At 47.0% G+C, this 14,962-nt stretch overlaps 1 protein-coding gene across 7 annotated transcripts in view; it reads left to right on the top strand.

The window, feature by feature from the left end:
- MIB2 (MIB E3 ubiquitin protein ligase 2) overlaps window positions 1–14,962 on the top strand; it is a 100,108-nt gene that overhangs the window by 55,493 nt on the left and 29,653 nt on the right. For 6 of the 7 annotated variants that reach the window (XR_007770822.1, XM_050931910.1, XM_050931912.1 and 3 more), the window contains 4 exons: window positions 713–819; window positions 10,107–10,301; window positions 11,547–11,689; window positions 14,593–14,700. Coding sequence is in view for 6 of the 7 variants with exons in the window: in XM_050931910.1 (XP_050787867.1) it covers window positions 713–819; window positions 10,107–10,301; window positions 11,547–11,689; window positions 14,593–14,700 (553 nt within the window). In the remaining variant the exon portion in view is untranslated. The remainder of the gene's footprint in view (window positions 1–712; window positions 820–10,106; window positions 10,302–11,546; window positions 11,690–14,592; window positions 14,701–14,962) is intronic. The other variant, XM_050931915.1, reaches the window with a different exon arrangement.

Genomic DNA, 14,962 nt, shown 5'->3' with positions numbered 1-14,962 from the left:
GTGAAACTGCATTAAAACTTTAGATCAACATGAATTCCTCATTCTTGGTCATCAGAGGGTGTTCTAAAGTCCAGAGCGATGTAAAATAGATCATCTTAAGTGCCTGCTGCTGCCAGCCTTCTTGTCCTTTCCCTCAGTGTCAATCTCCACAACCCCTTCCTTCCTTGTCTTACTCCTCTTCTGTTAACTCTGTGTGCTCTTGGCCCTGATCCTGCAGCCTGATCAGTGTGGGCAGACCTGCGCACTACTACAGAGCCTCACTAAGACCATATCTGCCTATCATTTGTACTTCTGTTGTCTACATTACTACAGTATGCACCTCGGATTCTTAATGTGTTTATCTTCACAACACTCCTGTTATCCCCATTTAACAGATGGGAAACTGAGGCACAGAGAGGCTAAGTGACTTGCCCAAGATCGCAGTCTATGGCAGTGTGTGGAATCAGACCCATCCTTCTGCAGTAATTTGAGCATTGCACAAGTGTAAGGGTGTTCCCATGGAGATCAACCTGCAGGACCGGGGCCTTTGCTTGTATGTTGTATTCTTTCCCCAGCCCTTTGTCCATTTTGCCTATTTAGATTGTAAGCGCTCCAGAGCAGGGGTCATGTGGTTGTACAGAACCCAGAGCACTGGGGCCCTAATTTTAACTGAATCCTACCCCAATGCCAATAATAATAAATGGGTCTATCTTCTCTGGCTTTTGTCTTTCAGAGTCACAGTGGGTCCACGACAGAACTTGCCTCGTATCACGTTAAAAGGCACTTTCCAGGGGGCCAAAGTTGTCCGTGGCCCAGACTGGGAGTGGGGTAATCAGGATGGTAAGGATCATAGTTCCACTCCCCTACGCACAACGCCCCCTCCTCACAAAATCTACTATAAAAACAGTTAGATACGAAGCTGCTAACTGCAAATGCACACTACAGCAGGGAACGTGCTGGAGCTATTCGGCTGCTACTGATTTTTTTTTTATTAATAGCTCTAATTTAGTATGTGTTTTGCTTGTATTTATTCATTTCTGTAGCATCTCTCCCCTGTCTGAGGCCTGGTCTACATTACAAGCTTAAGTCGACATAAGCCATGTTAAGTCGATCTAATAATGTATGTGTCTACACTGCTAAGTCCCTTTCACCCACCTAAGTGGCCTGTAAAGTTGACTTCTGTGCTCCACCTCTGTGAGAGGCATAGCGCTTGATGCAACACCCATGGGTCGACCTGGGGATAGTGTAGTTGTGTAATTCGAATGAATTGGCCTCCAGGAGGTGTCCCACAGTGCTCTGCTGTGACTACTCTGGAGAGCACTTTCAACTCTACTGCATGTCAGCCGGGTATACAGGAAACAGCTGCTTCCCTGTTAAAGGCCTGGGAACTTTGGAATTTTCATTTCCTGTTTGATCAGCTTGGAGACTGGAGAGCGGACCAGCACAGCTGATCATGGAGACTCAAGGCTGCAAATTCTCTCCAGCATGGAGCACACAGGAGGTGTTGGATCTTACTGCTGTGAGGGGAGAAGAGTCTGTGCAGGCAGAGCTCCGATCCAGCAGAAGAAACGCCGACATCTATGCCAAGATTGCACGGGGCCTGCGGGAGAAGGGCTACGACCAGGCACGTGCAGCGGTGCTGCATGAAAATAAATGAGCTTCAGCAAGTGTACCAGAAAACAAGGGAGGCGAACAGTCTTTCTGGTTCTGCCCCACAGACATGCTGCTTTTAAGAGGAACTGCATGCGATTCTCTGCGGTGACACCACCATGCTCTGTGGATACCTCCCAGGAGCCCCAGGTGACCTCTGGCAACAATGAGGAACCCCAGGTGACCTCTGGCAACAATGAGGAACCCCAGGTGACCTCTGGTGACCTCCCAGGAGCCCCAGGTGACCTCTGGTGACCTCCCAGGAGCCCCAGGTGACCTCTGGCAACATGCATCTGAGGAAGTGGGTATTCACCCACGAAAGCTCATGCTCCAAAACGTCTGTTAGTCTATAAGGTGCCACAGGATTCTTTGCTGCTTTTACAGATCCAGACTAACACGGCTACCCTCTGATACTTAACAATGAGGAGGACATTGCTGAGGAGGCGAATGTGAGGCAGGCAAGTGGAGGATCCATTCCCCCCGACAGCCAAGAGCCCATCCCTGGAGCCCATCCCTTCACAGGACCGGGATGCTGGGGAAGGCACTTCTGGTGAGTGCACATTTCCAAGCAAACTGTAGAGGTTACTTGCTATTATTTTTGTTTAATCTGAACAAAAAAGCAGGTGTAGTGGCTATTGGTGGCCACTCCAGCTATGCAGCGGGTGCTCTCCGAAAAAGACTGTTTATGTGCACAGGGATGGCCTGGGAATTGTCCATGGAGATCTCTAGGAAGCTTTCATGGAGGTACTCTGCAATCCCTTGAAGAAGGTTTCTGGGAAGGGCAGTCTTATTTTGTCCACCACGCTAGGACACTTTCCCACACCACTCCAGTATTAACTCTTCTGGCATCATTGCAGCATAAGGACCAGGTCTGTACCAGACACTTAGAGCATCAGCTCCCTTGCTACCTCTGTTACCCTCAGGAGAGTTATATCGCATAGGGTCACTTAGGAGGAACGGGAAAAGTTTTCAGTGCTAGCCCTTAAGCTGCAAACAATTCAACAAGTATTCTGCCTCCCATTTGGTGAAATCTGGGTATCACAAGCACATTTTCCCCAAACGTGCCATAGTTGTGACTGGAAGGGATCACCGGGTATTGCAAGTGGCATTTGGGAAAAAAAAAAAAGGGGAGGGGTGGCTTCCTGTTTGTCTCCTTGCCCCCAACCCAGTGCTGCTTTTGTTTAAAAACAAAAACAAAAAAAATCCTAACTATTTAGGGGGCTTTACACTGGTGCCTGTCCTCAAGTACCATCCAGGTTGCTAGGGGAAAGGGGTTTTTCCTCACATTCCTGCCTGTGATCCCAAGGATGTCTTCACAAAAGCAGCAGCACAAGGTCTCTCGCCCATACCTCGTGGCTGGAGCAGCAAACAGACTCTTGCAATAACCAGTGGTTGTGATTATGTTGTGGCTTGCAGTGAAGTATAGTAAGGGGTGTGGTTTTTTTTGTTTGTTTGTTTTTTTAATTAAACTTGCACCAGAAACCATGTATGGATGGTCAATGCAACCTTGTGCTTTGCATTCCTTGCAGCTGAAATCTTGTCCATCGGCATATCTTCCACACTGGGACAAAGACTTTCCCAGATTAGAAGGTGGAAAAAGAAGACTGAGGAGGACATGATCAATGAGTTAATGCATGTCTGTGAGAGTGACAAGACAGAGCTTAAAGCATAGAGGGAACGAGAGTGTGCCATGCAGGAAAAGATGCTGCAGATTATGAAGGAGCAGTCAGACATATTGAGGGGTCTGAGCTTCAAGAAAAGATGCTGAATACTACAGTCCCTTTGCAGCCAATGCTGAACATGCTGCCATCGTTGCCAAGTTCTACATCCTCCTCCCCCAACTGGCCTACAAGGCAGGGAGTGGAGAAGTTCAGTATCTCTTTCACTTCACACCAGGGGAAGGTACAAGGATCAGAAAGCACCCATTCCCGCACCTTTGATTGTTGTTGCAGTTCATCTGTAAGCAAGCTTTCCTCGTTTCTCCCCTCACAGGGTCATCAGCCCTTTTGCCCCATTGCTTATTTTATCTTTGCTGTCTCTGTGTGTTTGTATGCATAATAAAACTTAATGTATTGAGAAGAGAAGGCTTTTTATTCATTCAACACATGGTGGTTGGTGGGGCTGGAGTTTACAGGAGAGAAAATGCAATGGAGGGGACAGGTTGGTAAGAAACAACACAGATAAGTGTTGCATTATTCTGGCTCATTGCTGAAACTGGGTTTCAAAGCCTCATCGAGACACAGAGCCCCTTGATTTGCTCTTCTTATAGCCCTGGTGTTTGGCTGATCAAAATTGGCCTCCAGGCAATCTGCCTCAGCCTTCTATCCTGGCAGAAACTTTTCTCCCTTTTGTTTCACAGATATTATGGAGCACACAGAAGGCAGCAATAACAATGGGGATAGTAAGCCAACAACGACAGCGACCTTTTAAACGACCAAAGGCACATTCCACCACCATTCTGCACTTGCTCAGCCTATGGTTGAACTGGTCCTTAGTGCTGTCCAGGCTGCTGGTGTACAGCTTCACGAGCCATGGGAGCGAGGAGTAGGCTGGGTCTCCCAGGATCACGACTGACCATTTAACATCGCCAATGGGTTATTTTGCAATCTGGAAAGAGAGTCCCTGCTTGCAGATTTCTGAACAGACCTGTGTTCCTAAAGATGCACCTTTCCTGACCATCCCATGTTGTGTTGGTGAAACAGCCTCTGTGATCCACCAGCACTTGTGGCGCCATTGAGAAGTACCCTTTTCAGTTTATGTACTCTTTGGCATGGTGGTCTGGTGCCAAGATAGGGCTATGCATTCCATCTATCGCCCCACTGCAGTTAGGGAACCCCATCACGGGCAAAACCATCTCCTGCCCAGAGTCCCTACCCTTCTTAGCAGAAGTCTGTTAATGGCCCTACAGACTTGGATCACAACAGATCCCATGGTAGGCTTACCCACTCTAAATTGATGCCCCACTGACTGGTAGCAGTCTGGTGTTGCAAACTTCCAGAGAGCTATCACCACTCGCTTCTCCACTGTCAGAGCCGCTCTCATTTTAGTATTTCTGTACTTTAGGGCTGGGGAAAGCTCTTGGCACAGTTCCTGGAAAGTGGCCTTATGTGTTAGCAAGTTCTGCAGCCACTGCTCATCATCCCATAGCTGCATAACAATGTGGTCTCACTGGTCAGTGCTTGTTTCCCAGGCCCAGAAATGGTGCTCATTCATGTCAAAATGATGCATGACTGTTACCAGTGACTGCGAATTGCTCCGCTCTATCTTCCAGCAGGGCTGTTTGCGTGGCATCACTTTTTTCTGCATGGCGGCTCCTGTATCGGCTGTATAAATACTGCAGGATAAGGTCTGAGGTATTTGTAATGCTCACAGCAACAGTGTACAGCTGAGTGGGGTCCATGCTTGTCGTGCTATGTCATCCGCGCAGGTAACCCAGGGTTATGAAAAAGGCTTGATTTGTTTGCTGTTGACTTCAGGGAGGGAGGTAAGTGCATCTTGGGAGGCTAATGCCATGTTCCCATAACCACCCGCATCAATGTTTTGGTCCCATAAGGCATTGTAAACCCAACCCGAAATTCCACTCGGCAACCCATGGTGCAGTGCTCCATGGGTTGATGCAAGCCCTGCTAGTTAGGATGCACTCTGCCGACACGATGAACGTAGTGTGAATACGCAAGATCAACTTGCTTAAATCAAAGGCTCTATGTTGATTTACATAAAGTCAACGTAACTTTGTAGTGTGGACGTGGCCTGAGTGACACTCAGGTACTCATCTTTTGCCACTGAGGCAGGACAAGAGGAAATGTGTTCAAACTACAGCATGGCAGATTTAGATTAGATCTCAGGAAAATCTTCCTAACCATAAAAACAGTAGGACAGTGGAACAGACGCCTAGGGAGGCTGTGGAAGCTCCTTTGCTGGAGCTTTTCTAAAGGAGGCTGGAGCCATCTGTCTTGGATGCTTTAGACACAACAAATCCTGCATCTTGGCAGGGGGTTAGACTTCATGACCTTTATGGTCCCTTCTATCCTTATGGTTCTATGAATCTAGACTCTTAACCCACTGGGAGGCAGGGCGATAATACTGTGCCCATTTTACAGAAGAAGAATGCTGTGGTACCCTTGCACGTTTACATCAAGCTGCACATTTACACAACACTTCACAGAATGTAGAGAGACACTCTGCCCCAAGGAGCTTACCGTCTCAGTGGAAGTTACTGTTTCTCCCTGATGATTGTCAGGTTCCCTGTTAATCCTTTTCTCCTCTTTATGGTGCTACACTCCTTCATCCAGGTCCGTGAAGACCTCTGTTAACAGTGCTCACTGGTGAATGGCCTCTGCCTTCTATATGAATTGTAACTGCAGAGTTGAAAATGGGGGAGTGAGGCGAGAGAACGCATCTGTGCCTGTCTCTGGTCCTGCCCTAAAATATAATCATGATCTCTTATGAGCCTGATCTGAAGTCTGATGTCAATTCTTCCATTGATGTCAAGGGAGTTTCATTTGAGCACGATGTGCAGTAGTTAAAGAATCTTTCCTATACATGCATGTTCCAAAGCCCTGTATGTGACAGAGTATTCACAGCTTGTTTCTCCTGCATGAATTAGATGTAAAACTTTCTGGTTGAGAATAACTTTTTTTGTTGGGGACTGGATCTGAGCCAGATTCTCAGCTGGTGTAATCACCCCATATGACTTGAACGGAGTTGCATACATTGTATATCAGATAAGCTTCTGACCCTCGGGTTTTAGTTTCCTAGAACCACAACAATTACATATTTTGCTTTTCGGGGCAGGTTAAAAGAGTAAATAAAGGTGGTAAATCCTGTAAACCCTGTCAGAGGACACTAGTGAGCTGGGCTAATTAATCTCACAGCTGTATGTGTCTTTTTAGGGCATTAGCAGCCAAGTGTGAAGTTTCCTACGGTAATGATCTCACTTCTAATTGTGCTTTGTGGCTTCCATCTCACCCCCCTGCTGCCTGAAACCCTCTAAAGGAAATTAGCATTGACTGCTGCAGAATTTGCTGATTAACCAAATGCCTTCCTCATGCTCGACTGAGCTCCTCCAACCTGGTCTGGGCTCTGGCAGCTGTTCAGCCCTCTGACCCTTTTATTGATTGTTTTTCCTTTTACCTCAATCTGAGCCTAAATTCCCCTGAAATGAAATCTGGATAACTGCCACCTCCCTGCTTTATAGTGAAGGATCTGAGAACAGATGGAATAGGGGAAGGAAGGATGGGTGACTTTTATCGAGATCCCTGCCGACATGAAGAAATGCTGACTGTTATTTGTCCCTTGTCGCTGTGTGTTCACATTGCTGAGGGTCCAGGGCACCTGCTGGGTTTTGTGTGTCTGTAAGTGCCAAGCACAACAAACAGTACCATTGGGGAGCCCTCACCCCACCACAGGGGTGTTGGAGCGGGAGAGGTTATTTACCTTTGCCAGCCTTTTCGCTCTCCTGTTCATGGTTGTCATGGTCAAACTGTGGAACTTGCATATTTTTGCTCCCAGTGCCCCTGCCTTCACCTCTCCCCCAAGTATTTTAACAAGGCTTCATGCCCCACCATCCTCTTCGGCCCATGTCTCTTCCTCTCTGGGCACAATAGATGTTGTGTGGGGAGGGTGAGTCTCCCTTACTCATCTTGTTTGCTCGGTAACAAGCTTTAAGCCACCCCAATGGTGAAGCAAATGCTCCTGTTTCACTTGCCCAGCCAACAGCTGGCTTTTTATTTAAATCTTTAAAGCAGGAAGGATCCCACTGCCTGGATAGAATTCTCCTTCACTGCCCCTTGGAGAGCTCTCGTCTTCCCCTCCTCTTTTTCCTTTGTCCTTGCGCCTCGGAGAGCCGAATCCAGCGTGCCCAAGAGGATTGCCTTCCCTATTGTACAGAGCAGGAGCTGAGGCAAAGACACATGAGTGGACTTGCCCAAGTTCACTCAGGAAGTCTGTGGCAGAGCTGGGAATTAACCCCTGAGGTTTAATCAAGTGCTGCGTCCACTTGTTCAGTGAGGCCTTTATCCTCAGCCTGCTGTGAGTGTGTTTAATTGCCTCTTGTGTACTTCACTGGCAGCCCAGAATACTGTCTTCCATGTGCTGCGGCATCTCTCTAGTGGGTTAGTGCAAACTGCTTGCTCTGCAAGACGCTGACCCTGCTCAGGGAGGGGAATGTGGGTTGGATGCCTTGTCCCTTCTGGGCTGACTTTTTGCACTGACTGGAAGAGTCTTTTGGCAGATGAAGATTATGATTAGCTGCCTCCTAGCTAGGGGCTGCCTCCTAATCTTAAAGGCTCTTTCGGGCTTAACTGTGTAGGTTGCATCCTGCAGACGCTGTCTGCAACTGATATGAATTGCAACTACTGAATATGGACTGCCTGGCTGGTTATCCAGCTCGCTGCCTAAGAATGGGGCTGTAGGTGTGAATCTCATGCTGAGATGTTTGTCTGCTATTCCTGGGGGCAGATTTTTCAGAGGCCATGGTGGGGAGTTGGGTACTCCATTCCCATTGTAAGTTAGTAGGAGCTAGGAGTCAAATTCTTATTTCTGTCTTGAAAATCTCCCTCTTAATCAGTGATGGAGTGGACTGGGAACATCCCCTGGGCCAACTGGTCCTCTTTTTACGTTACACAGTTGGCTCTTGTTACGGGTGTGTCATGAACGCAGAAGGCAGCACTGCTCATCTGAGGATTTCCAAGTGTCTCGAAACAATCATAGCCTCAGAATCGACCCTATGAGTTAGGAAAGTGCTACTGCGCCCATTTTAGAAAGTGGTAAACTGAGGTAGGAGATTTGCTTAAGGTCACATAATGATGCAGTGGCAGATCTGGGAACAGAAACCATGAGTCGACTCCCTATCCCTTGATAGCCCACACTGCCTCTTGAGAGAGAGTTTTTCCTGTAAGCAGAACCATGAATACTTGCCTAATCTGGGGAAGCTTGTTCATACCCTTCAGTCTCCACACCCTGTAGGGAAGAGGACCCTGAAACACAGCTTGTCACTGTTTGCTTGACTCACGAATGGTAGAGAGCAAGAGGACTGGGTAGGAGTTGAAAGAACTGCCATGTTTCTACCTGGCCACAGTGTGTCGCTTTCGCACTGTGCATTGTCTGTCTAGACAGTATTTCTGTGGTTCAGGGAAAGTGGCTTTTTGAAGGATCCTCTTGTAGAGTGTTGCTTTTGCCCATCCACACTTGCAAGCGGAAAGGTTGTCCAGCATTCATAGAGCCTTATGTAATGATTCTCTCTGTGAGCCAGCAGAGACTGGGGTCTGTATTAGCTGAGTTTCCCCAGTTAAAAATAACCGTGCACTCACACAGTGCCCTTTGCAGCATGAAATGAGATTGCAAAGTTCAAGATGGAAAAACATAAAGGTGCCAGGATAATTGCAAAGTCTCTTGATTTTTTTTTCCCCTCTTCCTCTCCCCCGAAAGAAGGGATAGATGGGTGTGGGGCTCTGTGCTGAATGTAACCAGTATGCTGCCCGCTAGCAAAGCACACATTTGCATTGGTTTTGTGGAGTCAGCCTGTGGGCTCCCAGAAAGGACTCTGCAGAAATCCTATCCAAACCCTCACATGCAGAAATGTCACTGCCACAATCTCTTCCCTCCTTCCCCTGCCCAGCTGGTGGCTTTGTGCCCACTGTTCTGTGGTGGTATCTTATTGGAGAACTGACAAGTGCATTCATTGGTTTGGGCCCCACTTTCTCTTCCCCACCTCATTTTATTTCTTTAAAATGCCACAGAAAACAATCTTTTTTTTTTTTTTTTTTTTTTTTAAGGATTAAAACCAATGCCCTAGTCATTTGGAATCATTTAAAAACCACCCCGGTGCACTTTTTGCATAATATAGAGGTCTTGACCCCCATGTCCAGGTTAAATTCTAGTCTAGCCAATTACATTCTGCTGACATAAATCTCTACGGATTCAGAACTAAATACAAAATTCACTCTTAAGATGAGCATTCATGCAATAGCCGTCTTAGTCTCATCACTTTATAGAAATTTAAAAAACAACCCAACACTAACTTCCAGTCCATTCCTGCTGGGCTAGAACAAGAGATTCTTGTGGCTACTCAAGGAAGGTGCTCACATACCATGGTGATGGAGGTTTAGATGTATTTTATGGTCCCTTCCTGACCTAAACTACTGAATAGGGAGAGATGTGGTCTGAATATGGGACTGGGAGCTAGAAATGGCAAATTATTGCTGTGAAATTGCTACGAATTCCTTTGTAGACTTGAGCAGATCGTAGAAGCTCTTTTTTGCCTGTTTCCTTATCCATAAAATAGAGATAATACTAGCTACTGCCCTTCACAGGGAATCAGTTAATTAACATCTCTGGAGGACCCTAGGTACACTAAGCATTATTAGTCAGTGTGGCTCTGGTGTTATGTCAGACAATGAACACCTGAGTGATAAGCGAGTATTAAGGCTCTGTGGGAGTGTAAGTTAGCTGGTTCTTATTTCTCTTTTATAAATCAGGTGGTGAAGGTAAAACCGGGAGAGTGGTGGATATTCGTGGCTGGGACGTGGAGACTGGCCGCAGCGTGGCCAGCGTCACGTGGTCTGATGGCACCACAAATGTTTACAGAGTCGGGCACAAGGGAAAGGTGGACCTGAAATGCATTTTGGAAGCATCTGGCGGCTTTTACTACAAAGAGCATCTCCCGAGACTAGGTACGTGGCATGTTAACTTTAGAATACGGAACTGTCGTAACACTTGGTCATTGTCAAACATGCCTGAGCATCTCACTAAAGTCCATCCTGATTTGGCAGAGAAGGTTGAACAGCTAGATGCATAAAGTTTCCGTGTAACACATGCCATTTAAACAATAACGGGAGTCAAAAAATGGTTAGTCATGTAGCCTGGTGCTCTCGTGATATGAGAGTACTTGTCTGTGGACATTTGGTTTGGATACCAAGTCCCTTTGGCAGGATAGGTACGTAGAGGCCAATTAGTTGCTTGTGTAAATGTAGGAAACTCTAGGGAGTGTCCGTTACCTGATCAGAGAGTTCAGTGTAGTGAACACCTTGCTAATCCAAGGCTTCTCGTCCTTTCAAGCTGTAACAAGGCAGCCAGTGTTCCAGTGTTTGGAGAGTCTGAGCTGCATAGTCCTGCTGGACTGGCATGCCAGGGGGACTGCGGCTTGAGGGAGGTTTTGAGAATCCAGCGCCCAAATACCTGCCCTAACTGGGAAGATAAGAATGTAGCTGTGGTGACACCGTGCCTCAGCCTATCTCAGCTTCTAAGGCTCTAAGGAAATGAATGAAGGAATCAGCACAGAATCAGTTGTGAAGCCTCAAGGTTTCCCCTTAAAGCCCACTGAGGTATATAATCCAGGCCTTCAGGGCCCAATTCTGCTCCCCTTGAAGTCAGTGGAAGGATAGCCACTGGCTTTGCTGGGGGTAGGATCAGGCCCACACAGACTGTGGTCCACGCATCAGGGAATGGAAGGATTGGGCAGGGAGTACATCTGGGCAGAGAACATGAGCGACACTCTCCATAAAGCAAGATCTTCCCTTGCCTATGGAGGAAGCTAGTCTTCAGCAATGAGCAGGTGTCTGTCAAAGAGTAGGTGGGGGAGATGTTAATTGGTGGAAGCAGATGTGAGAGTTTGGTGTCACCAGGGGGGCAGCTTTCAAATAGATTCCTTTCCATAAGGGACCAAAATGCCTTGGCTGGAGATGCCCTCTTCTTGACTTCTAGTATCAAATCCTGCTCACAAAAGTAAGCCCATAGACTGCTGTCCCACAGTGTGCATGTCCATGCCTGCTTGAGGAAAGTGAGCAGGATTTTTGGCCTTAATATTGTCCTATCTCTGGTTTGGGGGATCATTTATTGGGATACTAGAAAGGAGCAAAAAATACAGATGCTTTACTTTCTGTGCGTGTGTGGGGGTGGGGTGTCTGTCTTCTGTTCAGGAAAACCTGCTGAGCTGCAGAGGAAAGCGAGCACAGAGAGGCACCCCTTTCAGCATGGTGACAAAGTGAAATGCCTGCTGGACATTGACATCTTACGAGAGATGCAAGAGGGGCATGGTGGCTGGAACCCTAAAATGGCTGAGGTACAGTTATTTCTGCTCACTGCTGCCCTTAGAGAAATTACTGGTTGCTTAGTCTATGAAATGACCAGAAACTGCATGTGTATAACCTATTACCTTCTGTTCTAAATATATAGTATAGCACAGTTGTATTCTTTAGTGCCAGAATACTGGAGTGAGATGATTATTTCTAGGTGCATATAAATCTGTATTGCAAGATATTTGCCATACCTAGTCTTGCAGATTCGAAGAGCTTGATCCAAAGCCTGGAAGTCCATGTGAAAACTACTGTTGATTTTCAGTGAGCATTGGGTCAGGTCCTTGAGGGTTGGGCTCCATTCCCTTCTCAGTTCTGCTGTAATGTGCATTAATGCTAACAACAGTTACATGAGGTCCCCGACTTGAAGAATTATCCCTATATGTGGCTACGATTTCCTTGTCCGTATGTTCCTGTTGGCGCTTAGCTGGTTCTTTAAATCTTTGTTTTGAAGCAGCAAACCATGTGCTGTCATCTATTGTGTTCTAAAGAAGTTCAGACAGCAGATCCAGTGCTGTAGATGAAAAGTAAATGTAAATAAGGCCTGTTAGCAGAATAATTGGAGTAATTCAAGGGACCATTTCTCCATAGTAGAAGGAACAAGAAAGCTGCAGAAAATAGCAAACGCCGTGGGAAATGTTGTCATTGCAGGAGAATGGGGCAGTCATTCAAAAAAAAAATGGGGATGCCTGATCTTGCAAACCCTTAACTCTTAGTAATTTCTTTCTCACCTGAGTAGACTCAGTCACTGGGATTAACTGTGCAAAGGGTTTACAGGACTGAATCACTGGCCAAAATTTTAAAATCTGCATGCTTAAAGCTACTCACCTGAATTGAACTGTTGTGTTCTTGAAAGGTGCAGAGTACCTGTATTTCCCATTCACTTTAATGGGCTCCAGAGTTCGTGAGCGCTTCTGAAAAAGTTCTGGGGGACTCATAACCTGGGACCAACATGGCTACAACACTGCAGACTTTAAAATCAATGACAGTCTTTTTGCTGAGTTCAGTGAAGGTTGGATAGAGCCGTTCAGTGTCTAAATGTGGGTTTGGGAGCCCAATGTAAGGTCCCCTGAGTCACAAGTCACAGCTGAAAGATCATTCAGCTATAAGCTTTAATATTCAACTTTAAGGCCTTGACATAAATCATAGCATCGTAGGACTGGGAGGGACCTCGAGAGGTCATCTAGTCCAGTCCCCTGCATTCATGGCAGGACTAAGTATTATCTAGACCAGGGGTCGGCAACCTGCGGCACATGTGCCAAAGGTGGCACGCGATCCTATTTTTACTGGCATGCTGCTGCCAGCCGGGGTTCTGTCTGCTGGCCCTGCTCAGCCCGCTGCCAGCCTGGGTGAATGGAACCCCCAGCCGGCAGCAGGCTGAGAGAGGCTGGTTGCCAGGACCCCAACTGGCAGGAGCCGGCGGGCGGAACCCCAGACTTGCAGCGGGCTGAGCCTCTGACGGTCTGGGGTTCTGGCCGCCAGCCCCTTGCCAGCTGGGGTCCCGGCCATCGACCTCGCTCAGCCTGCTGCCAGCCTGGGATACCAGCCACTGGCCATGCTCACCTCACTGCTGGTCTGGGGTTCCAGCCACCCGGCCCCCTGGCAGCTGGGGTCTGGGCCTCCAGTCCTGCTCAGGCCACTGCCGGCTTGGGGTACCGGCAGCCAGCCCAGTGCTCTGCAGCCAGCCTGGGATACCGGCAGGCAGCCCATGACTCTGCTCCTGGCCTGGGCCCAGCACTCTGCAGCTGCCCCCAGCTTCTAAAAAAAAAAATCTTGCCTATCTCACACCCCTAGAAAGGGCATCTTGCACCCTAGGTTAAGAACCACTGCACTAAACTGATAAGATCTGCATTTTAATTTAATTTTAAATGAAGCTTCTTAAACATTTTAAAAACCTTATTTACCTTACATACAACAATAGTTTAGTTATATATTATAGACTTAGAGAGAGACCTTCTAAAAATGTTAAAATGTATTACTGGCACGTGAAACCTTAAATTAGAACGAATAAATGAAGACTCGGCACACCACTTCCGAAAGGTTGCTAGACCATCCCTGACAGGTGTCTATCTAACCTGCTTTTAAAAACCTCCAATGATAGACGTTTTAATGATAAATGCTAAATTAATTGATAAATGGAGAGAGCCATCTTTTCCCTGTCCCCACAAATCTATTCACTTGGGATTTAATATTTTGCTGAGGTTGCCAAAAATAGTAGTCATCCTTCAGTAAATTTACCATTGAACCACAGAGAAGATAATGCAGGTCTCTGAGCAATTTCACTGTCCCATTGGACATTTGCTGTGGGGCCATAACACCTTTTGGTGACCTCTGCTGCATAAATTAAAACTCTTGGAGCCCTGACTGTGGGGACACTGCCTCCAGGCACCTGTTACAAGACAGACTGAAGATGACTCCATAGGGGAGGGGCGAGAATGAGCTGCATGTGTACACACAGCGCTAAGATGTGCTCAGTCTGAGTCCGTGAGACGCATTAAGTGCAAGCCTGGTGAGAACAGATACAATTCCATTCCAGTTTGAGTCTGAAACAATACTTTGCTTGTTCGCTTAAAAAAACCTGCTTAAATAAAAGTAGCAACCTTGAAATCAGAAGTCCGGATGAACAATTTTTTCCCAATGAATACTGTCAGATGGCAACTCAAGTCATGCCTCTGCATCAGCCGGTGCTACGCAGCTCAACAAGATCTGTTTAGCAAACAGTATCTTGGCTGGTACAGCACCTGGCCACTGGGGTCCTGCTCCATGACTAGAGCGCCTCGATGCTAGGGTAATACAAATTATTAATAATAGTTAGGCTAACCAGCGAGCTTGGCTGGTGTAAATTATCCTAACTCATCAATATTTCTTTCTCCTCTTTCCATATTCAAAGTTCATTGGCCAGACAGGGACTGTGCACAGAATCACTGACAGAGGGGATGTCAGAGTCCAGTTCAACAGCGAAACCCGCTGGACTTTCCATCCAGGAGCTCTGACTAAGGTAAGTGCTGATGTGGGAAACTGTCATTCTGCGCACAGCTGTTGTTCTGCCCAATGACTGTGACCCTCTAGGATGTGTCATAATTAGTCTTGGACAAGTGCCCAAGAAACGCTGCTAGACTAGAGAGGGAGGGGATGGGCTTAATTTCTTTCCAGCCATCAAAGCTAAGAAAATCCTTGATTTCTAGCTCTAGACACTCTTGAGAGAGTCTGCTAAGAAGAAGTTGGAGTTCAAAAGGAGGGGAAAGTGGTAATTGGAAGAA

The sequence above is a fragment of the Gopherus flavomarginatus genome, chromosome 21 (assembly GCF_025201925.1).
Source record: "Gopherus flavomarginatus isolate rGopFla2 chromosome 21, rGopFla2.mat.asm, whole genome shotgun sequence".
NCBI lineage: Eukaryota > Metazoa > Chordata > Testudines > Testudinidae > Gopherus > Gopherus flavomarginatus.
The sequence above is the reverse complement of the archived record's forward strand: the minus strand, read 5'-3'. Positions and strand labels throughout refer to the sequence as shown.